General features: G+C 44.3%; 9 protein-coding genes across 10 annotated transcripts; 4 read left to right on the top strand and 5 right to left on the bottom strand.

The window, feature by feature from the left end:
* Positions 1 to 594: 594 nt before the first annotated feature.
* Positions 595 to 1,255, top strand: GL218_07407 (putative ubiquitin-conjugating enzyme E2 N; the record flags this gene model as incomplete). Its single annotated transcript, XM_033584160.1, has 4 exons — positions 595 to 647; positions 717 to 805; positions 877 to 1,008; positions 1,071 to 1,255. 4 exons carry the CDS (start codon positions 595 to 597, stop codon positions 1,253 to 1,255), a joined length of 459 nt encoding a protein of 152 aa, XP_033432550.1.
* A 601-nt stretch (positions 1,256 to 1,856) lies between these two features.
* Positions 1,857 to 3,172, bottom strand: GL218_07406 (putative trans-2-enoyl-CoA reductase, mitochondrial; the record flags this gene model as incomplete). The annotated part of the gene is made up of 2 exons (XM_033584159.1): positions 1,857 to 2,889; positions 2,970 to 3,172. The coding sequence occupies 2 exons, from the start codon at positions 3,170 to 3,172 to the stop codon at positions 1,857 to 1,859; spliced, it is 1,236 nt and encodes a 411-aa protein (XP_033432551.1).
* A 1,184-nt stretch (positions 3,173 to 4,356) lies between these two features.
* Positions 4,357 to 5,049, bottom strand: GL218_07405 (uncharacterized protein; the record flags this gene model as incomplete). Its single annotated transcript, XM_033584158.1, has 1 exon — positions 4,357 to 5,049. The coding sequence occupies one exon, from the start codon at positions 5,047 to 5,049 to the stop codon at positions 4,357 to 4,359; it is 693 nt and encodes a 230-aa protein (XP_033432548.1).
* A 1,936-nt stretch (positions 5,050 to 6,985) lies between these two features.
* On the bottom strand, positions 6,986 to 9,924 carry GL218_07404 (Phosphatidylinositol 3-kinase VPS34; the record flags this gene model as incomplete). The annotated part of the gene is made up of 4 exons (XM_033584157.1): positions 6,986 to 9,494; positions 9,551 to 9,652; positions 9,721 to 9,807; positions 9,866 to 9,924. The coding sequence occupies 4 exons, from the start codon at positions 9,922 to 9,924 to the stop codon at positions 6,986 to 6,988; spliced, it is 2,757 nt and encodes a 918-aa protein (XP_033432549.1).
* An 813-nt stretch (positions 9,925 to 10,737) lies between these two features.
* On the top strand, positions 10,738 to 12,122 carry GL218_07403 (Non-structural maintenance of chromosomes element 4 like protein A; the record flags this gene model as incomplete). The annotated part of the gene is made up of 2 exons (XM_033584156.1): positions 10,738 to 11,881; positions 11,935 to 12,122. The coding sequence occupies 2 exons, from the start codon at positions 10,738 to 10,740 to the stop codon at positions 12,120 to 12,122; spliced, it is 1,332 nt and encodes a 443-aa protein (XP_033432554.1).
* Positions 12,123 to 12,982: 860 nt separating this feature from the next.
* GL218_07402 (uncharacterized protein) lies at positions 12,983 to 13,855 on the top strand (the record flags this gene model as incomplete). The annotated part of the gene is made up of 3 exons (XM_033584155.1): positions 12,983 to 13,409; positions 13,465 to 13,565; positions 13,697 to 13,855. The coding sequence occupies 3 exons, from the start codon at positions 12,983 to 12,985 to the stop codon at positions 13,853 to 13,855; spliced, it is 687 nt and encodes a 228-aa protein (XP_033432555.1).
* A 760-nt stretch (positions 13,856 to 14,615) lies between these two features.
* GL218_07401 (Peroxisomal membrane protein PEX16) lies at positions 14,616 to 15,779 on the bottom strand (the record flags this gene model as incomplete). Its single annotated transcript, XM_033584154.1, has 1 exon — positions 14,616 to 15,779. One exon carries the CDS (start codon positions 15,777 to 15,779, stop codon positions 14,616 to 14,618), a length of 1,164 nt encoding a protein of 387 aa, XP_033432552.1.
* Positions 15,780 to 16,354: 575 nt separating this feature from the next.
* Positions 16,355 to 18,272, bottom strand: GL218_07400 (3-hydroxybenzoate 4-monooxygenase; the record flags this gene model as incomplete). The annotated part of the gene is made up of 6 exons (XM_033584153.1): positions 16,355 to 16,776; positions 16,833 to 17,168; positions 17,260 to 17,814; positions 17,863 to 17,982; positions 18,037 to 18,102; positions 18,161 to 18,272. The coding sequence occupies 6 exons, from the start codon at positions 18,270 to 18,272 to the stop codon at positions 16,355 to 16,357; spliced, it is 1,611 nt and encodes a 536-aa protein (XP_033432553.1).
* A 1,117-nt stretch (positions 18,273 to 19,389) lies between these two features.
* GL218_07399 (Spore wall maturation protein DIT1) lies at positions 19,390 to 22,071 on the top strand (the record flags this gene model as incomplete). 2 transcript variants are annotated; one of them, XM_033584151.1, is made up of 5 exons in its annotated part: positions 19,390 to 19,822; positions 19,877 to 20,026; positions 20,135 to 20,308; positions 20,983 to 21,535; positions 21,594 to 22,071. In XM_033584151.1, the coding sequence occupies 5 exons, from the start codon at positions 19,390 to 19,392 to the stop codon at positions 22,069 to 22,071; spliced, it is 1,788 nt and encodes a 595-aa protein (XP_033432603.1). The 2 variants fall into 2 exon arrangements, with proteins under 2 accessions (XP_033432603.1, XP_033432602.1); XM_033584152.1 differs by lacking the exons at positions 20,983 to 21,535; positions 21,594 to 22,071 and having other exon boundaries at positions 20,135 to 20,439.
* Positions 22,072 to 25,513: the final 3,442 nt, after the last annotated feature.

Here is a 25,513-nt window from a genome sequence, read left to right as displayed (position 1 = left end):
ATACAAAAATACAAAGATACAAAACACCGTCACTGCCCGCCGTCAGTCCTTATCACAGGGGACATCCCACTTGAATTAGTCCTTAGTCGCCGGTCTCAGTTCTTTTTGTCCGCGACGTTGGATCAGCCACGAACTTTCTTAAACTTAAGCAGTTTAGATAACAAGAGGTAGTCAGTCTATCAGTTGTAATCTTTTCTCTCTTTTTATTTATTTATTTAGATACCTATCTATTGATTCTTTTTCTTATACAACCTTTGCCGTCTGTTTCCCCAGATTTCCTTCCAAGGCAGCAAACCACCTGGGAAAAAGCACTAATAAATAAATAAGTGCTTTCCCCGCCGTCGCCGATATAGACAGGAGATTGCAAATCCTGATTTCCCTAAACTGCTATTACCGGTACGCCTTGTGAAGCCGTGGCGCTCTTTAGCTTTCTGGCTCGTAGTAGTACTACATACTACAAGCCTCGTTAGCATTCGCCCGGACCTTTTTTGCTCCTCCTCTTCTAACAGAACAGTTTAAGGTATTGCCCGTACAGAATAGAACAACGTCCTTGTCATTTCTCTCTCTCGTTACCACACCGACCAGAATAACAGGATGGCGTTACCTAAGCGTATCGTTAAAGAGACGGAACGTCTGATGACCGAACCGTAAGATCTAGATGCCCGGGTCCGTGCTGAGTGTTTGCTGGGTCTTGATACCTAACCGAGCGTTCGCAGTGTTCCTGGTATCAGCGCCGTTCCCCACGAAGATAACCTCAGATATTTCGATGTTGAGATCCACGGTCCCTCGGGATCGCCGTACGAGGGTTTGTGCACCTCCCATTTCCCGTCCTGTGCAACCGATAGATCTGTTCACTGACCATTCCCCAAAATCCAGGCGGCGTCTTTAAGCTCGAGCTGTTCCTAACAGATGACTATCCGATGGTCCCACCCAAGATCCGCTTCTTGACCAAGATCTATCACCCAAACGTCGACAAGCTTGGACGTATTTGCCTAGATGTGCTAAAGAGTCAGACTCCTTTTACTCCCCACTCGTCATAAAAGTTGGATCTGTTAACACTTTGTCTCTAGACAACTGGTCGCCTGCCCTCCAGATCCGAACCATCCTCCTCTCGATCCAGGCTCTCCTCGGTGCCCCCAATCCCGACGACCCCCTGGCTGCTGACGTCGCTAAAAGCTGGAAGGAGGATGAGAACAAGGCCATCGCGACCGCCAAGGAGTGGACTAAAACATACGCCAGCCCCCAGCCGAAGTAGAAGCGTAGGCTGCTAAAGGCGACTCGTATTATCTGCAAGCGCCTCGGGCGTATTTCGAGACACATCGCCCGTTATATTCTCTGTCATAATGATCGATGGTCATCCAGACACGCTCTAGAAGGTGATATTTCCGGGACTACGACATGGGTTTGGTAATCGTTAGATAGGAAGACCCGAAGTACTACCTACCCAGTCATCCAGTTAGCCAGTCGAGAATCTTGCCAGGGGTTAAGGACCCCTTTCTCTTTTGAATTTTCATTAGCATGAAACTGCACTGGCGTTCAGCGAGTTGACCAGAAGGCGGACGGTGGAGGATTGTAGACATGCATCTAGCAATAGCGCAATTAAGAAAAAAAAAACCATTTGGCACTTTTGCTCACCTTTGGCAAGTTATGGTGATAGATATTTAGTCCTAGATATTTCTAGACTGCTTCAGGAATGGAACACTAATTATATCAACTGTACTATGATAGCATCATGACAGCCCAATCTCAAGGCTTCAACCAGCGGGTCCTTAACTAAGTAGTTATCTCAAATATAAGTCCATACTATCCAGTAAACTGGAACCCCTCCTCATCTAGCCTCTCCCTTCGCTCTCTAGCTACGTATCACGGAACACAAAAACCCCCTTCCCAGCCCTATACCCCTGCAGCGTGCCCTGCACGGCATCCTTGAGGGTCTGCACATCCGTCTCCCAGTGCCACGGCACCTCGACGACGGGCGTGTCGCGAAACTTGCCCTCGCGCACCAGCCCCAGGATCTCCGCCACCGTGCGCGCCTTGGACCCCGCGTCCCCGTCCGCCCACCGGCTCAGCCAGAACCCCACGAACCGGATGTCCTTGAAGATGAGTAGGCCCGTCGGCAGCGCCACCGGCTGCCGCGCCATGCCCCCGTACGTCACCATCGTGCCCCCCGCGCCCAGACTCTTCGCGATTGTCGACGCGCTCTTCCCGCCCACGCAGTTGAGGCCCAGACGCACGCCTTCGCGCGCCCCGCGTGTCCACTCCGCTAGCTGATCCCGGAACTCGCGGCTTTGGAACTCGTCTTCTGTGACGACGTGCGTGGCGCCGAGAGCAGCGAGCTCGTCCTTCAGCTTCTGCGTGTCCTCGGGCGTCTCGCGCGCGCGCACGACGTTAATGCTGCGATACCCCCACAACTTGCCCAACTGGATCGCGGCGCGGCCGACGCCGCTGTTCGCGCCGTTCTGGAGGAACCAGTCGCCTTCGCGCAGGGGGCCCGGGTCCTTGACGTAGTCCCTTAACATACGGTAGGCGGAGCATGGGTTTACAGCGACGGTAGCGACTTGTAGCGGATTAAGGCCGTCTTTTTCGACTTTTATGACGGCGTCGGCGGGGGCGAGGGCGTGCGTGCGCCAGGTGCCGAATTGGGTTTTCTTGGGGATGACCCAGTCGCCGCGTTGTAGGTCGGGGGATGACGAGGAGACGACTTCGAAAGCGCCTTCGTTGCCGGGGACGACGGAGGGCTCGGCGGTACCGAGAAGAGTGCCGAAGGAGGGTTTAGCGCCGTAGGTACCCTGGACGGTATTTACGTCTGCGGGGTTGATTGGTGATGCGAGGGAGCGTAGGAGGACGGAGGAGGAGGGGAGGCTCGGGGAAATGGAGTGTGTATGTAATCTACGAACAAAGTAACGAGGAACTCGTTAGTCTATATGAAACTATTTCAAAATATTATATTAAGTATAAATAGGACTCACTTTAAAACATCTTTCGGTTCACCATACTCGCTGAACACGAGTGCCTTCGCTTGCGTGTATCCATACGGTCCAGATTTATATCGAACTTGTATCTGCGACGCCGGTACTAATTTCGCATTGACTCTGCTTTGGCTTGGTCGAATCGAACTCTTAACAAAAAAATTAGCTATTCCTTGCGCCCTAAGCGGTCGGATACTAGCCATATTGCCGTAGACGTTGCAAGTTTAATCATGAGACAAACATTGAAGTCCCCAAGTTTCGGATGAAGCTACTGATAACAAAAATTCGGAGCTCTGGAAGCTGAACTCGGCAATGACGTTATATCTTATCATAGCATTGCCGAACCGTGTTACGATTGGCCCAAGCTAGAGCTATTCACTAGGGCTTACCAAAAAAAAACATACTCCCTTTTTTAGATGTTTAAGTTCAGCCTCTATTTACTTGCATGTACATCTATGTACCTCTCCAGAGTCTATGTACATAGTAGGTAGGTAGACTTTAGATATTTACATGTAGCTACTATGATCACTCAAGAGAAAACATATCAGTCACATAATAATAACTCAAAGGCGAGGCCATATGATCTGATTTGCCTTATCGTCTCCAGACTTAAATGCTAAAGAACAAGAGGATTAAGTAAATACCCACGTACGTACGTAGGAAATGTCAGAAATTCGATACCTTCGCGCCAAAGATGCACTATTTCACAAAAAAATGGTGTAATCCTCTCCCACCGGAAGGTAAATATGAACTCTCCCGCTATCGTGACACATAAGCACATAGCCGTAAATGTTAACCGTTAGATGAAAAAATCGCTCCGTAACTTCTTTGCCGCCTTCTGCCAACTCTAAGATATTTTCAATCCTCCACTATCCTTCTAGGAGTGATCGCCTTCCGCGTCCATTAAGAATCGAATCGTTGGTAGTCCCCTTTTACCAAGAGAATAGTAGGACAAAAAAAGGTACCCCCAAACCAAAGAAATAAGCGGGGGGCGAGGGAGCAACACACATAACATACATCGGTCCTTTTCCAGATGCTCTTGATGTAACGCACTTATATGACGCGCGTGAGAAGATTCGAGAAGGTGAAGAATAAGAATGTCGAGTAAAAATAAAATAATGGGGAAAGAATTGACAAGGTATGTCGATGAATGAGCTCGCGCAGGAGCTGGGTATCTAATATTCCACCCTCCAAAAAGCTTTTTCACAAAAGCAACGCCTCCTCCGCTCACCTCGAAAGAATCTCCATGCCAAATGTCAAAAAATTACTTTGCCGTAAAATAATGACGGCTGTTTTGAAGTTGATATCCAAGGCTCATGAAATGCAAACGCAGGCAACCAAAACACGGCCGTAGATGGGGGGTATCATATGTTGCAAAACAATTTCCCTATTTGATTCCCTTAAATAGGTCATCGCCGAGATGAGTATCGACTTTAGTTTTAAGGGCGCTCAGCTCCGGAATCATCGGCGGCGGGGGGCCGGCCGGTTTCTTGGGTTCCTCGATCGGGTGTTCGAATACATGACTGGCCCTCTTGGCAGTGTCGTTCGATCGTAACCGTTTAAACCAACCGCTGGCGCGCTTCGACTTTTTCTCTTCCGCAATCGTACTTGCTGTCCGGCTCGGAGGTCTCGAAGTACCAGGGCTAAGAAATGATCCTTGTTCATCGTAAGCATTGTTCAATAATGTTCTGCTAAGCAGGCGTCTAAGGCTTCCACGATTTGACGGCACGGGGGACGCGGGACCATCTTCTGCTGGGCGCTTTGTGCCGACATTGGTCGTGATAGTGTCAAGTTCAGGTTTGTTAGGGAATGTACCGTGACCATTAGCAGCACCATTTGTTTCCTGCTTCTTCTCGACCTCTTCCCGGAGTGGTGTCTTTGGGGGCGACGGAACCTCTTCCTTGGGCAATGGAACCTCTACCTTGGGTGACGGTACCTCTTCCTTAGGCGACGGAGGCGACGGAGGTGGCGGCGGAATATCGGTCCCGTCGGTTAGGGAGCCAAATTTGAAATCCAGAGCTGGAAGCTCAAAACGGTTGGCAGACGATGTTGCCGCAGCGCCATTACTCGTGACGGACATGATTAGAGCTAGAGGAATGCGCTGACGAAGTACGTCAGGAATGGAGTCGGACACGGTTCGCTATCGGCTGTGGAGTGATCTGGACGTCTTGAGTTAGGATGAGTGTATCGAGAACGAAACAACCAAAACAAAACCTAGCGCACGAGCTGGTAGGGGGGTGAAAAGAAAATAGTACTAACCGTGAACGCACGGGGGCTCGAGAAGAAAGTGGTCCCCTGAGATCCAACCGGTTCGGAGGTGATCGCAAGTTTTCAATGGTAAAAAAGTACGTGGTTTTGTGTACAAGGCGTTTTTAGCGAGGGGAAAGTCAATAGCATCCCGACGCAATGCGATTTGTAATGGCAAAAAAATAAACTCCAAGTCAAAGGCAATTGAGTGAGTAGCGAAAGGTCCAAAGCAGTAGGAGAAACAAAGCCAGCGGCGCGGTGGGTTCTGTTTTCTGGGTGGAGAGACAGAAAGAGGGAGGCCAGGCCAGACCTAGAATTGCTAGGATCAAGGGTGTCGAGCAAAAGAGAGCCAGAGAGAAGTTGTGGCTGGGATACTTTAGTGTACTTTCGTAGCTTCGTAGTTCACTGAGGTCTTTAAAATGAAATGATGTGCTTTTAAGACCGTGCACGAAAAAACCTTAGGATTGGGTTTTGTGGGATATGGAAATGCGATTTTACGTCGATCAGTTCAGATCAGCTCGGCTTGCTATGTAAACAATGTTAAATATGCGAACTCGAGGGGGGGTGGAAGCTCGAGGATAATTAATCTGTGTATCGTGTATCTCGTTCTCAATGGCTGATCAAAACTTAACGTGATGTTGAAGGGTCGAAAGGTCCCTGGATTTTTCTACAATGGCTTAGAGGTGGATTTTAGTCTAAAAGCTAGATCAGAATCGGTACCTCCCAGGAAAGATTTACCGACTAAGCCTGCTAAGCTAGGTGGGGATAACCCCGATAAGGAAAAGTTGTGTTGACCTATTTTGGATTGAATTTGGATTAAACTTACACGACTCCATTTTAGTCTTGGTGGTACGACATTCATATGTATTTCGTACATGTATGTACAAGATACAACATTAAACCATTGAACGGGTCTTAATAAATAAAGATCAATTCGTTCGTGGGTATATGATCTTCCCAATATTCAACATTAAGCTTACTTTACTTGAAAGATAATACGAGGTGTCCACGTATGGAGTTCCAAGTATGAAATATCACGACCAGCCCCCGCTTTATGTACCGATAGTCAACTGCGCCTCATATAAACACGATACCCAACATATGTAGGTACCTCATACCACATATCCGAAGAATACGGTCAATATATATTCTCATAGATTTCCGCTCTAGCAAAAGACAGATTAAGTCTAAACCAATATACTCAACTTATCTTTCGTATATAAGATGCGACGTGTAGCTAGCTTAAGGAAGCCACATGTCGAAGAAGTAAGGTATTCTATTGTTAGATATCAAGACACTGAAGATGGGGAAAATAAAAGGGGGAAAAGTGCTTACGGCGGCTCCAAAGACTTGGAGAAGGGATGCCAAGACTCCACATCCATACCTAAGCACTGATCGTTCAATACGTATGATAGTAGCGGGGCTAACGATGGCTTCTAGAAGCAATGCTGATAGGCTGAACGGCATGTTCAGTTCAATACGTGAGCCAGTCCATAAGGTGTAAGACAAAACCGCTTCTCAGACGCCCAAGACCTTCAGCAACCAGTTTTTTTTTTTTTTTTTTTTTTCACGTTGTAGCTGCAGTATTCCGCATATCTGTTTCACATAAGAGCTTTGCATATCCTGCTGTTTGTATTGCGTGTTTACGCTGGGTATCTTGTATCGGATGGAACCGACATAACTTGGACATTAAGCAAACGCCGTTGGCACCATCTTGAGTAAATCAATGTAAACCCAATGGATAAACCATGCATAACCCTTTAACAATTCTAAGGTCTAAACGCTTGGACCCAATCATGTAGTCGATCAATAACGACGGGCATGATACCGTTAAGACTGTCCTCCATAATCCCATCCAAGTGTCTAATCGCATCCTCTTCATTCAATTCTAAATGGAAACGCTCCTTTACCTTGAAAACCGCCTTGTCCGGCTCAATCTTGATGTCCGGGATATTAGCATGGACCATTAGACTGAACAGGTTCAGAATGAGGTTCGACGATTTCCGCAGCGCTGCGAACGCCAGAAAGCAGTATTGCTTAAACTGCAGATACTGCTCGCTAGGGGGATTTGAGCCGCCCATCGCGTCTGCCATCTCCTTGCTAAGCTTGACTGCTGGTGCAAACGGTTTAGGGTCCCGGCCGAGGATAAACCCGAAATCAGCGTGAAAGAAATGTCCGTCTGGTGTGAGGAGAAGGTTATCGAGATGTCGATCGCCCACTCCTAATATATAGGTGATTACACAGTAGCCCGCGCACGATTTTATAAACGTGTCAAGGGTTTCCTTGCGTACTCCCAAATATGCTCGCTCATCAGGATTATGTTGCTTGAGGTAGGCAAGGGCAGGGTTGTTACGATATTTATAAGCGATTGCAGCAAATGTCTGGGACGGGATAAACTGAGAGGCTCCAGCAGTTGTACTAGTCGCGAGAATTTTGTAAGGCGTCAGTTTGAGATCCAAGTTCTCCTTTTGGAGTAGTTGATCCATGAGAGTGATGATCTGGATAACGAGCTGGTCCTGACGCAGGTCATCGCCAGTCTTGAAGATGATAGGGTACTTGCTTCCTGATACTGTCTTGAATGTGACCATGATTGGCGAAAGAGATGATTTAAAAACCCGCGTCTCTTCCGGAATGACTCCCGTGACCATGACCGATGGATCCAGGGGTATAGGTACGGCCGGGTCAATAGATAAGAGTTCGTTTTTTGGATCCGCTAGGAAATTTTTGACTTTATCAGCCTTGCGGGCAACCGACTCATTAGAGGCCTGGATTTCGGCCGAAATTTTAGATAAGACTGTAACAAGCTCGGCTTGTCTTCTAATGGTTATTCTCGTTTCGCGGCCACCTGGGCGGTCCTCAAGTTCCTTCATGAAGTCATATTGAACCTTTGCGTACATAGTACGAACTTCTTCGCCTTGTTCATTGCTCTTGTCGTCATATTCAACCCCAAGGTACCAGTAAAAATAGTTTCCAAGGGTAAAGTTCTGGACAGCTCGAGAAATTAAGAAATTTGCTAAGGAAGATGCTCGTACAGTAGCTTCATTGGAGTCAGCTGAGATATGTTCGAACTTCAAAGCTTGAACCAGCTGTAGTAAGTAAAGGAGCAACTCATGATCATCGGCCTTCCTCAGTCGCTCCACAGCATACGCTCTTACGGCCCGGTTATCAAAGGTAGGACCGAGCAGCTCAAGCGCATCGTCCACATCAATATCAGTCCATTTGCTAAGGACTTGAATTGCTTGCTTAGATTCGCTCTGGTCCTGCCAATTAACGGACTTGACAAACTTCGTGAGAGCCCGCTTATCCTTAGTCAAGTGGTAACGAAACTTCCAGACAAGATCCTTTTCTTCTGGAGACAGAACATGGGTAGGCGAATATGACATAATCATATTAAGCTCGTCACGAACCTTTGCATTAGGTCTCAAGTCTTTGTCTAGAATTCCATGGCGATGCTGACTCCTGACTAGGCGTCTATGCTTGCTTTCTGCAGGGTTATCCCGCGCACCAACTTCGGGATCATATATTCTGACTATGCGACCATCCATCCTGTTTCCTGCTTCACCAGGCCCATTGATCCCAGGGCCATATGACACCTCAGGGGGAGGTTTTAGAATAATATTCGATTGAGAAGCTGAAAGGTGCTGGAAAGATGAGATGGGCGGCGGCGGATACTCGTGATCTGCGAATACGACAGGAAAATCAAAGCGAGGCAGTTCGACATTCAGCATAAATCTCGATGGGCCAGGTCTCGGCGGACTTTCAGCCGCTAAGTCGGTAGTTTTATCTTCGCCCCCATCCTTCCCAGCATCAGTAGTCGGCGTCGCTTGGCGTTGAAATGATTTGACTGAGTTCTTTGCTGCTTTCAAGCCACGCTTCTCGGTTTCTCGGAATACAAGCTGGTCAAGCCATTCAACCCTAGGTATCTCATTCATCTCGTGCTTCTTGAATAATTTTTCCAAACGTTCAAGCTCTTCAGTTTCCTTATCCACGAGAGTGTCGTCTTTTTTGGAGGAACCTCTCTTCTTCGCTATGCTTGACGGTGTAGTAGTATTATCATTTCCATCTGCCTGTTTGTGGCGGTGAACTAGGCATTTCTGTCTGCCCTTCTGGAGCTGGTTGTCCTGGTCGAAAAGTGGGAGTGTCGTCCCGCCAAAGGGAATCGCGTGGCCCTGCGCTTGTTTCCCGCCGGTAGGGGAGAGGTCCCATATCGTTATTGCAAGGTATGAGTTGATCGGGAGAGATTTGTATGGTATCGGTAGATCAAGCCATTCGTTCCATCTAGGATGTATTTAGCTAACGTATTGAACCACTTAAAGACATCTGCTCAATCACACCTTCTTTCATTGCGAAATGGCTTGTACGATGTTTGTATTGGGACGGTTAAGGGCTTGGAGCCAGCCCATACTTGGACAGTAACATAGAGATCGGAATGTGGACTATATGAGCTTCAAGTTAGCATGACGCTGTAAGATAAGTACTGTTTAGCTACTCATAATGCACACACCTCAGATTAGAGCCTATATGTCTAAGCTCAGGCCTTGACAACAATGTTGAGTACAGATGCGGAGTTTCATCGCCCTCTAGATTAATTCTATATAATATATTTTAGTTATCAATAGGTGGTCGCAACTAAGAAGTAATCCTCTTACATGCGTATGCTAACTTGACGGTCTAACGACTCCGAGCTAGCAAATGAAAAGGGTTCCATTATGGGGATGCTTGTTCCATAATAGCTTTGAGATGATGGATATAGAGAGCACGATAATATCTAGTTGTTAACAAGGAGCCAAGTAAATGTATCGTTGCGATACACGAAATACGAAATACGTTATGTTGCCTAAGGTTAAGTACGCAAGTGGTGGGCGCATGTGCTTAGCTTTAAGTAGACTGTAATCGTCCCTGCCGTCATACTAGATGACTTATCTTATCAGAAAGCTTAAACCAGTGCCCCTCTCCACTTAGCTTCCTGTACCTACTCCTGCCCCTGCGCCCTAATACTGCACTTTACTCCAGACCCACAATATTTCTAGATCTTTGGAAACCTCAGCAACTCTGCGTTTGTAATTCCGTGTTGGAACTTTAAACAATTCACATATTAACTTTTGAACAAATGTACGTGTAATTTTCTTTTCATAAAACCGGGTGGTATACATTTTAATTAACCTTTCTTAGTCAGGTTTCATACTCAATCCCCTCACACCCTCAAACGGGGAGATCTTATACAGAACAACTTCCATCGTATCCATTAGAACCTTGGAAATATTCACGTCAGCCACGATACGAGCCACACAAACAGTCGGGCATCATTCAATTTATTTCAAGTCGCGTTGAGGCTTGCCCGTGACGCGACTTACGCGTCTCATTATCGCGAAGAGTGTGATTGCGTATGGAGTTATGATATATGCCAACAATTGACATCTCCGAATCCGACTAGAATTCTTCGCGGATAAAGATATCCATATTCTAACCGTTTACTTAAACATATAACCGGGTTCTGCTCCTTTCAAGCGCCTAGTCAACTATGTCATCCAGGGGCTCCTCTCCCGCGGAAGGGTCATCCGGCTCCTCGCCAGATCCTGATAGTCGCCATAGTTCATTAGTTTTCCGAGATAAAGGAAAGGCGACCGAGAGCGCTTCCAAAAGAAAGCGGACCTTAACTAATGGCGCAGAGCATGCCAATTCGCGGCAGCGTACGCGTGAGCCGGATGCTCAGGGCGGAGTTGAGGGAGAAGATTTCGACCCAGATCAACCCGCGGAAGAGAGACGCTACCTTCATCGCGGTTATCGGGGTCTCTTCCAGAATCTATACGACAACAATGATGAGTATCTAAAAGGAGATTCAACAGGGTTAATAGATACTATATGGAAAGCAAATGTGCTGTCGTCAGGTGTGAAGCAAACTGCAGAGGCAGTTATGGATTCCAAGCTTCTAGTGAGCACGGCGGATGCATCATACCGCAAGACAGTTCGCCTAACTGCGGGCAATATTGCTCAAGGTGTTGATGTAGACGAGTTTGTCTCAAAGTGTATCACTTATATGAGACTAGGATCGGGGATTACGGAAGACGACGCACCAGAACTGACTGCTACACAACAACATCGGAGGAGGCCGGGTCGGGGAGCCCTAGGGGATGAAGGGGACGATGATGATGATATCGGCGACGAGGGTGATATGTTTAATTGGGGGCATCTTGGTCGATTCGCTTGCCTTCCAAATATTAAACGCCCAGCAACACCAGGTTTTCTCCTCGGTCCCCTCTCTGCCGAAGTAAAGAAACGAAAAATCATCAAACGTAGTGCTCCATTCAGACCGAACAATCTCCAGGAAACACGGCCCGAGGTTCTAGATGCTGAAGCTGTACAAAGATCGGAAAAGAACGATCTTACTACTATCTGCTCCAAGATTCTTCAGAGGCTGAAGCAGGCGCAGGAAACAGCCCAGGATGCTGTAGAGGATGCCTTCAACCGCGGTGCAAGCGATGAAGAGGCACAAAAACTGATGGACCGCTACGGCCTAAGAGATACGGGTGGTATAGATCTCCTGAGATTCGTGGTAAATCCACGGTCCTTTGGACAAACTGTGGAAAATATGTTCTACGTGAGCTTTCTAATTCGAGACGGCCGTATTAGAATCGACTTCGACGCGAAGAATTTGCCAACTCTGAGTAAGTTAAGACTCGGTTTAAATTTTTCTGTCAACATGCTAACCTCACTCAAGGCTCAGTCGATCGTGAAGATGACACGGCCGCCTCCAAGCATCGAGCTGAGAAACAGCAAGCTGTATTCTCTATTGATATGAAGACATGGCGTGATATCATCGACGCGTTCAACATCACCGAACCGATCATAGAACACCGTCAAGAAGAAAGCCACCAAGGGCCTGGGTCTCGGGGTTGGTACAATTAGTGCTAGTTTTGCTGCTAGTCGCGTTTATATCGTAATGTGTATTTGGACCTCCTAGTACAGGTCCTAGTTATCGATTCGACTGAAGCAAAGGCCACATGCAAAAGGCTAGATAATGTGTATAACCAATAGATAGATACCCCCAAACTGGTGGAAACCCCAATTGCAATAAAACCACTTGACCAATTGTAAACTGCTTCGTAACAAGCTCCGATCCTCGTGGATGTCTATATTGAAGGATGCAATTGCGAGGCTTCATACTGCATCGTCGTTTATGGAGTTTTACGAGTGAGTTGAGCCTGTGAGATCCGTTGACTTGTGAGGAGATAGCGTTCAGAATATTCCCAGACATCGAAAAGGGGCTTCATGGCATCATTCCACTCAACCATAAGAACATATTATTATAGAGAGAGTACACAATTAGACGAACGTACCGCGTAAACAATGTGACTTAAATATTCTCAAGAAAGCGGCGATTCAACCACAAACTATATGCATCATAACCATACACTATTATTTCATGTTTTTCCAGGGGGTAACATCTTGATGTAGATTTGAGTATGCATTTAGGCCCAGGTCTCTACCTCTTCATCAGGCTCCTATCATATTTCTATCATATTTGGTATGTAGGGCTAAGGCATTATTACGTTCTAGCAGTATAGTCTTGTAGCAAATAAGCCATATACGTCATTCAATCTTTATGTGTATCTGTATAAGATGTTCTCGTAGCCGGCATTGCTATTGGAGGACTATTTACTCTTAGTGCTTCCCCCGCTTTCGTGTATATACACAACCTCTATTATGCCTTGTTCTCTTATACATTTTTACATATCAGTATTACCCAGTTATAATATACTATAACAATGTCATCCGTAAAGAAAGTAGATGTTTCCCTCGTTTCCGACGAGGAAATCCCTATAGCCTTCCAAGTATTATCGAAATCTTTCGGCCACGACGCACCATTCGTAGATATATACTTTCCAAATCATGACACACCATCCGGCCAAGCGCAGGGCTCCAAGCGTTTGGCTGTGTGGAAGCAGACCTCGGAAGCTTCTACCTTTTTAAAAGCAACTACACAAGGCGGCCAGGAGGGTCAGGAGCTCATCATTGGCTTCGCAGTCTGGACACTCATGAAGGAGGCTCCACCTGCGGAGCTTGCTGAGACAGAGAATGTCGAGGAGGTATGGCCAGACGAAGCTGATCGTGAGTTCATGAAGCGCTTATGGAGCGATTATGTTATTCCACGATCGAAGGCTGTTAAGGAGTCTGACGGAAAAGGGGTGTATGGTAAGTGGTAACCATGGATAATAGTTAGCTTGTATTTCTAACGTGCTTGATGTAGTACTTGAATTACTAGCGGTGCATCCAGAATACCAGCGTTTAGGTGCGGGCGCAGCTCTTGTAGAGTGGGGGACCAAAGCGGCAGACCAGCAGGGCCTTCAGGTAACACTACCTATTATTAATCATCCTTTTATTAATATATGCACGAATAAAGTCTTGGAAGTAGAAACCCGGGATAACTATATGTATCGCGTTCTTATATCCACTAGGACACTGCTGACTCTAGTGTATAGGCCGTCGTCGAGGGTACTCCGGCAGGTCGACGACTTTATGAAAAATGCGGCCTTCGTGCAAATATTGAGGAAATGCACTTCGACTTCGGAGATGAATTCGCTGACAGAAGGAAGCCAAAGCTTACATTCATGACGCGAGAGCCTAGGAAATATGACTAGATGCTTGGAACGAAGACAATAGAGTTTGTTTCTACGTAAAATCGTAACTCCTTCAGGATCATCTTGAGATATCGTGAAGCAGTTGTTATTCACAGCTCTAGCCTTCTAATGCATAGTAAAGACGCATCGACAATTCTATTGCGTCTAGAAATGATCTAGGGTATCTACCTAAATATGTCCCCTACTACTAATCTTACAACTCACTCCTGATACCTAAAGGAATTACTATATACTATAATGTTTCCCTACTGAGACCATCCATTTACAAGGTCTTTAATCTTGTATTCTTTTCTCGTATCCAACGCACCTAGGTACCTAAACTATGTCGGGAAATTCCGACAAACGAGCATCCTTAACAAGTTCGCTCAAATGCCTCACGGTTGGGTATTTGAGTCGGACAAGCGCCGGCATAATGATTTGTCGTTAAATGTCGACTGATATGTAATCGTTAATTATTGGTACGTCGTTTATGAAGAGAGGATAAAGGGAAATACTGTGAATACTTCGTATGAATACGAATATATTCGGAGGCCTGAGTTTCCGGATGAGTGTTGAAACTCAAGTCTTCACTACCTCTTATCCACGAAGCTAACACCAAAATTTAACTCTGACGTAGATCAAGAATATAATTGGAGTGTTTGGCGGATATCGTCGTATAGAATGAGAAATGAGCCCCTGGTGATATACAATTATTGAAGACTTGAGACATGTCCAACTCGAGCCGCGAGATACCAGTGTAAATCAGTCTTCATTGGATCCATCAAGCACTGGTGCTGAAGTAATAATTATCCCATAGGTACTCGTAATCTTCTAGTATGCCCGCAACCAGGCTAGGCATACGACGACGCACTCCACCTATAAGGCCCTTGGTGACATGCTCATAGAAAGCACCCCTCATAGTCCACCAACCGGCCGCCCAATACCTCTTACCCCATTCTTCGTTCTCTAGAGCAGTGCTGCGTAGACCCCGGTCGCGCAACTGCCGCGCTGCATATTCCATACTTAACCCGAGTATCCAAGGCGTCCAAGACTTCTTATCTTTACACCTTGACAATGCAATGGCGTATACTAAGGGGGCGAGAATGTGTAATATCTCGGCAGTCTGGCCGGAGCCAGATAGCGTGTTTAGAAGCTTTGCTGCAGGTTTGATATCGTCTGCTGTTAAAACCCGGCTCATCAAATAAGAGCTGATATCTCCAGGATTTGGTAAACTTGGAAGACTGGCGCCGGTTCGTGGCATCGTCCATTCTTTCTCGTGGGCACTCTTGGCAGATTCATCCATGTCCACGGAGGATGTATCTTCACCCATTAGCTCCTTTAGCGCCGCATCATCGTTTTCGTCCATTTCTGGGGTAACTGGGTCTCGTTCTGGTAGTGCTGGTGTAACGAGCGGTCTTGAATTGGTGACTCTCATTAATAACAGGCGACAGAAGGCCTTAATAATCTCCAAAAGGATGATAACACGCCAACGAACTTTCTCCCCCTTGCGTTTGGCAGCCATCTCCCATAATAATTCGGTATACTGAACGATTTGTAGCAACAGGGCTATTCTCCGATATAACCTACTCTTTCCCGTCCAAAATCTAGTGTAGCGGGTATGTGGGCTTGGTATTTTGGAAGCCAGGGCGGGGATTTTCGTTACAGCGCCTCGGAGGACAGCATCGTGATAGAGGGATAGTAGTTGGATACCTGAGTGTAAGGTCTCCGAGGCGATCTCAGCGTCACGAAATCGACCGGGTATAATATACGTCAGGGATCGTAATGCGCTCTCGATCTGGGATACTTGATGGGCGTTCTTCGTGATGAAGTCGCCATAGATATTCAGCCATTGCGGAGGTGTCGAGAACTTGCTCTGGGTCGGTTTCTGAGGTTTACCGGGTGGTCGTGATGCGCCACCTTTGAAATGATCAATAGACCGCGACATGATTGGGGGTATATTATTACAATGTATAGATTGGGTAAGATTTAAATTAAGACATGGAAAAAGTAAGGAAGAAGGAAGAAAAAGACGAATAAATCAATGTGTAGTTCGCGACTGCACAATTGATTGGATTATGGTTGTAATTGTGATGTCGTAATTGTGATAAGAGAGAGGTAGTTGTAGTTGTGGGAAGGGCGAAAGCAACTATGAGCTGTTCGACCACATTTAATTGTTAGGCTCCATCGCGTCGTTACTTCCTACGCTTTTGTCATTACCTCTCCGCCTTGCAGTTAGTTGCCTCGGTTCGGCGCAGCTTCTGAATTTCAGCTGGGGAAGTACATTAGGTAAGCTCAAACCAGTCTGTTATCTGTTAGGTTAGTGCACTTGGGTCTCCCAGCGCTTACCTAATGTGGTACCATTACCTAGGTACGCGTTAAGGCAGTACAGCGCTTGTATCTGACATCTTTACAAGATTAATTCATAATCCTGAATTTCGAAGAAATAATCTATGAATCGTGATAGGCAGATTCTTCCTACTTAGAGACTGAAAGTGGTTCTCTCTAAGCTCTAAGTTTTAATTATGAGACATACAGCTGTCCTAGGTATTGCTTCCATCCGTCTCCCTTCCCAACATAACCAATATACATATCCGGCCTTACTACCACAGTGAAGTTATCCTGGGTAGTAACAACATCTGAAGAGAATATTCGCGCTTCATCTTGGGAACCATTACTATGACCATTTACTTGAGTCTGTGCCGAATCGCCGGCGCGTAGGATGAGATACGTGCAGATGTCTCTGAATGACTGAAGATCCCCAGACTCTCCTACGAATAGGACCAGATACTTCCCGTATGAGGTGATCGAATACAGGCGTATCGCCTCATTGGTTCCAACGTCGACGAGCTGGATATCTGGACATCTTTTACCTGCCTTCCATATATTTTGTTCGGAGTCTTCGATTAATTCGGATCCAGTTCCATCATACGAGACGCCCATTCCTATTTTAATCTTAGCACATTTCTACCATTGGGGAAGACTTTACGATTATCCTTACCAGTGATATATCCTGCATTCTTCTCAATCGTAGAAACATACTGTTTTGCAGTATGGTTCGTGTCTCGGACTAAAGTCGCTGCAACATCAATAACTTCCTGAGCTACTGCACGACGCTCAGTATCATAGCTGCGTATCAATTTTACCGCGGCACCAGAGGTCAAATTGGAATTCTTGATTGCAGCTGCGAGACGCCAACCAAGGCTAAAAGCATCTGCAATACCAGTGTTTAGACCTTGGCCACCGTTTACCGAGTGAACATGAGCTGCATCCCCTGCTAAGATAATACGGCCCGTTCCTTGATTTGAGACAAACGTGGAAGCGATACGTTCTTTGACTAAATATCAAGGGAGGCCATTAGTGCGTTATTCTCGACCATGTTTAGCATTACAAAGGGAAATAGAATTGCTTATGGTGAATCCGCCTACCATCGAAAGTTGAAAACCACTCCGTTTTAACGAAGTCAATCCTGTGCGGCGCCATATGTTCCCTAATCGAGTCTTCCGCCCTCTTCTGCGTGATGTCTCCATCGAGAAGGACGTAAAACCTCGCCATGCCTCGTTCCCGAGGAATCCACGATACCCGAGATTGACCCCTGAGTTGGAAAGTAATGATTTCTGAGCATAGAGGGAAGTCAGTATCGATGAACGTGTCAAGCACAGCCCACACCATCTCAGGCTTCGTTCCGGTGAAATTGATATCCAGCGCTTGGCGGACCGTTGAGCGTGCACCGTCGGCGGCAATTGCATATTTACTATGGACTTTACGTCCGTGGTCCGTATTTAGTGTGACACCATCTTTAGTCTCGGATATAGAGACGACTTTTTCCTGGTAGCATACAGGTATGTCTAGGTCATCCTTAAGCACTTGTTCTACGACAGACTGGCCGATCATCAAAAAATTGGGATGAGCACAATGTTCAAGTGACGTCCACCAATAGCTCTGGCGAGATTTGAAGTCACCCTCTGAGAATGTCGAGCTAGCTATACACCGTGAGTTATAAAAACCCATCAAGAATTGATCCAACTTACTATTGCACTTGATTCCAAGCGGGAGTAGTCTATTTAGGACCCCCACTACCTCGAGGTATTGCTGTGTGCGTGCATTCAGGGCATCTGCTCGGCCTACCTCCAAGGGTCCAGATTTACCGTCTAGGATATCATCAGAAAACGAAAGAGACTAATTGTTATAGAATTTTTGCACACCTATAATTCTTACGGACAGGCCTAGGCGAGTTGCGAGAAGCGCGGAGAGAAGTCCGGTAGGGCCACCTTATTCCAACATCAGCTCTCGGGTACGCAGCGAGAAAAGTTAAACTTGGTAACAAACCTCCAATAATTGCCAAGTCAACATCTTCCTCAGGCCATAAGTTCGTTTCATTTTCTGCCATGGTTGGAATATTAGAATGGCGTCTTAACGGCTTGGGAGATCGTTCCGACATTGTGAGGGAATGATGAATCTTAATGAGGCAACTATCGGGGATAACGTGGGATTAAAAGAAGTCTGAATTGGAAATATTCTAAATTGGGAAAATTACAAACAGGAGGGCACCTTCAGGATGCTACAATAACCCGAATTTACTGCTACTACATACACGGCTGGACACTTGAATAATCTCGATCTCAGCACCCTAATACCCTAGTACCCTCAACATCCTTGACACCTCGAGAGCAAAAAGATGCATATTTCAAGAAAAATATAAAAGTGGAGAATTGGAAGGACATACGATGCGTCTAATAAAATGCTTTAAAAGGCTATGTACAAAGGAACTTCCTATTTTGAAAAAGCTAGCCTGAGATAATAGCCCTCATAAGTTCGGACTTACAAGCTATATTCAAGCATGTACACCGAAGAGGTGTCGCTGCCAAGTCTGACCTTTTTTTCATTGTGTCAGCCTCTAAACAACGAACGTCTAGGTTATCAAGGAAAAAGCGTCTCACCGACGGGCCTGCCCGCATGAACCCCCTATACTTCAAGGTCAATACTGTCGCTCTCTTGATTCGGGACTCGGTATGCCTGTTTCATTTACGGTGTATTCATGCATTTCTGCGGAGACAGTACGAGGTAAAACTACTCTATAGCCCGGATTCAACTTATTGAACATCCTCTTTAGGAAGGAGGGTGAACTTCTCGGTTCTACAAAGAGCTTTACGAAGCGTAGTCTAGGCTCGGGGAATATCACATGCACATATGATGGCGTGGGAATCTGTGAATAATGCGAAAGCACCACGCTGGCCAACGTTATATTGAAGCAAAATTTCTTGAACACTGGTTCGCTTTAGCCGTGTTGCCGGAAGAACACACTATAGAGTAGCACCGGCTATTGGCCTGCTATAAAGCTTAGTTCGTTAATTTGCAACGTTGTGGTATCGCCAAGTCGGCTCTTCCTCTAATAGTTGTACCAGGGGGATAAAGAACTGATCGTATCGCCACCGAGATCTGTGGATGCCTCGGAGTTCGAGCCCCAATGTATCTATCATATGTATCATGCAATGGGTCTGCATTCTCCTGCAAAGATAGACTTAAATTCATAAGTTCGACCGTATCTGACCATCAACATGTTGTTCAATCCTACTCTCAATATGCCGTCTGTTTTGAAGTTCGACACTGCCGATGACTTGGCATTTCCGACAGCTCTGGCTGATAAGCTGGGAGATATAGAACCCTCCCATCTTGAAACTGCTTCGCGTATCTTAAATGTTATCTCTCGATATAAGCTTGCAGGTGATGCGTTCTTAGCTAAGAGCCACGATGGAGTCAACTTTCTGGCCCAGATCTACTCTAAGGTTGTGGCCAGTCAGATCATCCTCATGTGTCTCCCTGCTTTCCCCTTCAAGTCTCCAAACAGAAGCACCAAAGTACTTGGACGTCTCCCTGACAAGGCAGAAGAATTTGCTCTCGCACATCTTAACGGCCTATGCGCTGCCATAGGTGATATCTACGCACCAGGCGCAAGGCTAATGATTGTTTCGGATGGGCTTGTTTACAACGGTAACTAACCCCTACGATACTTATATTTGCTAATTAATACTAATAAATGTGAAGACCTCCTAGGAGTACCAGATAAGGACGTCTGGGCATATGGTGAAGCTCTTCGAGCATTAAGGGCGAAAAAGGGGTTCCGCTATATTGAGTTCTGCCGTCTTAAAGACATTGTAAACGTAGACGTGCCCAACGAGTTGGATGAAATAAGATGTAAGCAGAATTTCTACGTCCATCCGTATATACTAGAAGTTGAAATCATTTTCAACATTACATTATTCTCCCTTTATCCACAGGCAGATGCTGACGCCGACAACTTAGACGTCGCTAACGCCACCAACTTCCGTCACGCCCTACTACAGCAGTTCAGCAAGCCCGGATATAATGTATCTCTCAGAATATCAGAGGACGAGGACACCTGCTTAACGTATAGGGGGTATATCAAATTCCTAGAGACCGACCTTCAGAATGTGTACCCGGTTGGTGAAGGACGGAGTAAGTCAAAATACAAAAGGGGTGTCGAGTATATTGCCAAGCAGATGCTCACCCGAGGAGATGTAAGCTCCCTCCTTTTCCTTTTCCTTTCCTACCCCCAAGACGCATTCGACCACTGGGTAGCTAAGTAGAGAACAAAGCCACGTAAATCACTGACGTCACCATGTAGGCCTTTGCTCGAGCTGTGCGTAAAAGGTTCCCCGATCGGCTAAGACTCTCGATACATGCCTCAACTGGAGGGCACCCCAGAGGGCTGCCACAATAGCCCGAGTTTACAGAAGTTATATAATTAAATATTTTGAATATTTTGAAAGAGGACTCGGCACCCAAGAAAAGGGCTCGGCACCCTGACCTCGATACCCTCACCCACCCAAAAGGAAGACTCGGCACCCAAGAGAAGGGCTCGGCACCCTGACCTCGATATACTCACCCTTGATACCCTCACCCACGGCTCGGCACCCAGGGATTCGGAAGCAAAAAGATACGTATTTTAAGAAAAAGATGAAAGTGGGGACATTGGAAAATTCCACTTATTTTAGGGATGCACCCAATAAAAATGCCTAAAATTCGCGCACAGACGAACTTCCTACTTCGTAAACCAGACCCTAAGACAATATCCCTCGTAAACTCGGGCACGGGGGAAAGCAAACTCTCTATCAATCTATTGCCTACAGATACGGCTTTCACAACTCCTTGGCATTGCAGCATCGCATTCAAGCTCGACGGTACTACCATTACTGGCCACAGGGCCGAATTCGATGCTAACGATTCTTTCGAGCTTGTTTACGAAGATAACCGACCTAGCTACTTTCGAGAAAAGAGTGACTTGTTGTCATGGGCTACCGATAAAGGCGGTATCACCTGCGAGCCGCTATATCCCGCCGGAGTCTTAATCCGGCCGGCAGCAGGACGAGGCGCCCTATCCATAAGGGATGTGGACGGCCCTAAGGTACGCGCCCTGGCACAGCGCAACTCTCCCGTCATACTTCGTGGTTTTTCACATACTAGAAGCCGAGATCTTTTCGTAAATAAATCAGGGGATCTTGGAAAGCCGACAGGATGGAAGTTTGGTCTCGTCCTTGAAGTCAAGGATCGTGGGGCGGATACACGCGGCTTAAATAATGTTCTATCGGCTGAATGGATGCCTTTCCATTACGATGGACTTTTCAAGACGGAGAAGAGAGTACGGGATGATGGGAGTGAGGTATTGGTATCTACGCCACCAGGGTAAGTTCTTACACCTGCCTGTTCTAGCTCTCTTTATTTAGCTAACTCGGTCAACTAGGTTTCAGTTTTTCACTGCTGTAACAGAGTCGCCTAAGGACACAGGTTTTACGCTCTTCTCATCGTCAACACTACTGTTCAAATATCTCCCTACACATCTACCCCTATCCTCGCTACGTCCTCTTACCTGGACCGTGTCGACATCCTCCTTCAATTCCACCGTCATCCATGGCCTACCCCTGGTAATAGATCATCCAGTCACAGGCCGTCCCTGTCTACGCTACCACGAGCCGTGGCCCCAATCCAAGACGCGATTTGAAGCGACGAATATCACGATTGAAAATGCCTCCGACCATGGCCTAGATGCCGCGGACGTTAGCGCTGCGCTTGTTAGCTTGCTGCATGATCGCCGTGTTGCGTACTACCACTCGTGGGATAAGGGCGACTTGCTCGTGAATGATAATGTGCTCACGATGCACACGCGGAGCGACTTCACGGCGGGATGTGATCGCGAACTATGGAGGATAAATTTTGACTAGTTTATTTAATTTTGATTCCCTGGCCCTGAGTATTCGTGCGGGATGCATCTCTAGTTTGGTAGGGTATTCTCTACTATGGGAATATCGGAAAGATGGTGTATGTTAGTTCGTTTGCCATATGATAAGCCCAGTCGAGATTCTCGTCACGTTATAATACTAACCCTAACCCTTACCCTTACCTACCATTGACGAAGATATTTTCGTATAAATAGCCCTTAAGCTAGATATTCTGTTAGAAGTCCTTATACTATACTTCTAGTATAGCGATATTTACACTTACAACCCCATAATTATCATTTCATTTAAGGAACCGTTTTTGTCATTAATTTCTGTGTAGAATTCGGGGCCTAACATCTCCATGGTCAGGTAAGCATAACCTTGCTTAACCGACTGACCATCATGCCCGATATAAGAATTACGATCTAGTTGCTATCTGCACGTTGTCTTCCTGCTTCACCCTTTCGCGATTTTCCTTGGTAAATAGCTTCCTCGTCAACTTAAGAGAGCGTACCACTCAGACTTTCTTTCTCAAGTCTACTTTATTGCCAACCTTTCTTAGAGGCGATGAAATCATCCATCCCTTTAAGAGGCGCAATATTATCTAACCTTCATCGTTATCTCGAATGATTCTAATTGAGGAAACAGGCGAGGGTGGCTTGGGTCGACTTTGTCAGTATATCTTTCGATGCCTCTTAGTAAAAGGCGATCCATTCCGTCCCACCACCTATTTTGTGGAGGACCTATCCGAAATGGGTTGTAACGGTGGATTGAAACTTCAAAATGCTTGATATTCGGCAACGAAGCGGTCAAATCCCGAAGAGGGCATACCCACCAGTCCATGTTGCACCAAAATATTTGGCTTGAATCGATATATCGTATATCGAGATGCTGGACTCTTTCTAATAGTTCTTTTCCAAGTAGCGTGAGGTGAGCATGAGTGTTGGTAGGATGTAATTTGTTATAGTAACAGAGTAATCCGTAAGGCATGACTGATTCCTGGTGAAGTCTTCGTAGGAATCTGGCATCAACACGCTTTGCTATTGACGCTATTGGCTGAAGTGGCGAGCCCCTACAGAAGTGGTCTACACCTAAGATGACCAACTTGTCGATAGCCGGGCTGAAAGGGAGTGAATCCTCACGAGGTTCGCCGTAATATTTAATAGCCAAGCTACGGAATTGCCGAGAGATTTGAAACAGGCTCATTGATGCCCATGTACGTGGGTTGTGGATTATCATGTCTGTAAAATTTGTAGACTCGTCGTCGTCGTTGTTGTCGTTAGACTCAAATTTAGTCAGGCAAACCTTCAGTTCGTACGGCTCCATCATTAAATCAAATATATCAAGGAAAAGCTCTCTTGGCAGTGACATTAGATCAAATCGAATGCTGGTGTTCGACCCCCGTACTGTTTCTTGCAAGGGAAGGTCCCATATGTCTGACATACTTGCGTCCGGGAAACCCCGCGCACGTCTGAAGATTGGTTCTACCTTATCAACAATTTCGGGCCAAGGGACTGGATTCTTCGGGTCGATTGGGATTTTGAGATTCTGAGGCTTGTAATATTTTTTCTCAATATCGGGGGCCATAGTTGACATAGTGGCTCGGATGTGACAATTTGTTTTAGGCGGTTTCTGAATGATAGATAGACAGAAAGATTTTGTGTTAAGGAAGGACACAATCTCCTAGAGTTAGATAGAATAGGAACACGGCTGTTACTGCAGGAGAAAATATGATTTAAAGCAAGCCACCTATTTAAAAATATGAAGAAATGGTGTCGTTTTCGATACTGTAGTCACCTACCCACCTAAGGTAACAGTATGGATTGTACATACAGAGGTACGTTAACACACCTGAATCATTGAATAACTCGAGAAGCGGTCCAGCCTTGAGTACAGCCATATTGTCAGGAGACATCTAGAACAAAAGACATGTTCAGTACCTAGGTGCCTAGGTACCTAATGTATAGGCGTAGACCCTTGTGGTTAGTTTAGAGTTCCTGGCGGAACAACGAAGCTGTTTAGATACTGTTTGGCTCCACCTCGTGACCCATGTGTCAATAGGAGTACTTGATAGATCACTTGTTTTCGGTATCTTTCTGTGTTTGTTTAGAAAAAGAATCATAACCAATCATTGGCACACAATCATCCCCCCAATATAACAAGGTCTTAATAAGGCTTAGAATAAATTCAATATACTAATAATTTTCTAAGATTTTAAGGTTTATAAAGATCCTTAATTTAATCTGGGAAATTTTAACTTATTTATAAACAATCTTAGAAAATATATCTTTATATTTAATCTTTTTATATTAATATATTGGTTTTATAATATAATTTACTTATATTATTTTATAATATATTTTATTTAATAATTATAAAAATAATTATTTTAACTATTTAATTGGTTTTTAACTGTTTTATATTTTAATTAATAATCTTTAATTATATTATTTATGTGATATTATTTCCTTTTTTTTTAATATATTTATTTTTAAGTTATTAAAATTAAATTTATAATAAAAAATTTATACTTTTTAATAAGGTTTAAAGATTTATAAGTTTATTTAAATTTTATTAATAAAATATAATAATTATTTATTTTATATTTTTACTTTTAAAATATTTATAAAGTTTTTAAATTTAATATTTTTTAATTAACTATTTATTTTATTTAATTAAATATTTTATATTTTTTTAGGTTTATATGGAATTTTTAATCTTATTTATTTTATAATTTTTAAATTTTATCGAGGTTGTTTTTTATAAGATTTAATTAATATTAAATAAAGTTTAATTATTAATGCAATAAGGTTTAATAAATGAAATATAAAAAGAATTATAAATCTTTTATTTTTTAAATAATTAAAATTTAATAACGGTAAAAAATATTATTTTTTAGATTTTAAAAAAACTAAATATTTTTTTATTTAATTTTTTAGTTAATTATTTAATTTTGATATTTTTTATATTTAATATTATTAATTATTTTTTTTTAAATATTAGGACTTTTTTCTTTTTTTTATTTACTTATTCTTTTATTTATTATCAATTCTTTTTTAAATATACCTGTATATTTATATAAACTTATTTTATTTAATATATATATAAATAATTATTTAAATTTTTAAAAAAGTTTATTAAAAAGTTGTAAATAATAAAATAAAAACCATAATTTATATAAAATAACATTATATATATTAAAAATAATATAATATTATTATATATAAATTTTATTATAAGTAATAAGTTTTTTTAATTAATTATTTTATAATTAATAAATATTTAATTAAATTAAATTATTTAATTATTAATTTAGAAATAAAAAGTAATATTTATTTATAATTTAATATTAATAAATTTAAAAAATTTTTATTATAAATAGGTAATAAATTTAAAATTTTAATTAAAAATAATATTTAAAAAAACTTTATATAATTTTTAATAA

The sequence above is a fragment of the Daldinia childiae genome, assembly GCF_008694065.1.
Source record: "Daldinia childiae strain JS-1345 chromosome Unknown Scaffold9, whole genome shotgun sequence".
NCBI classification, from domain to species: Eukaryota; Fungi; Ascomycota; class Sordariomycetes; order Xylariales; family Hypoxylaceae; genus Daldinia; species Daldinia childiae.
This window is presented reverse-complemented; position numbering and strand designations above follow the sequence as displayed.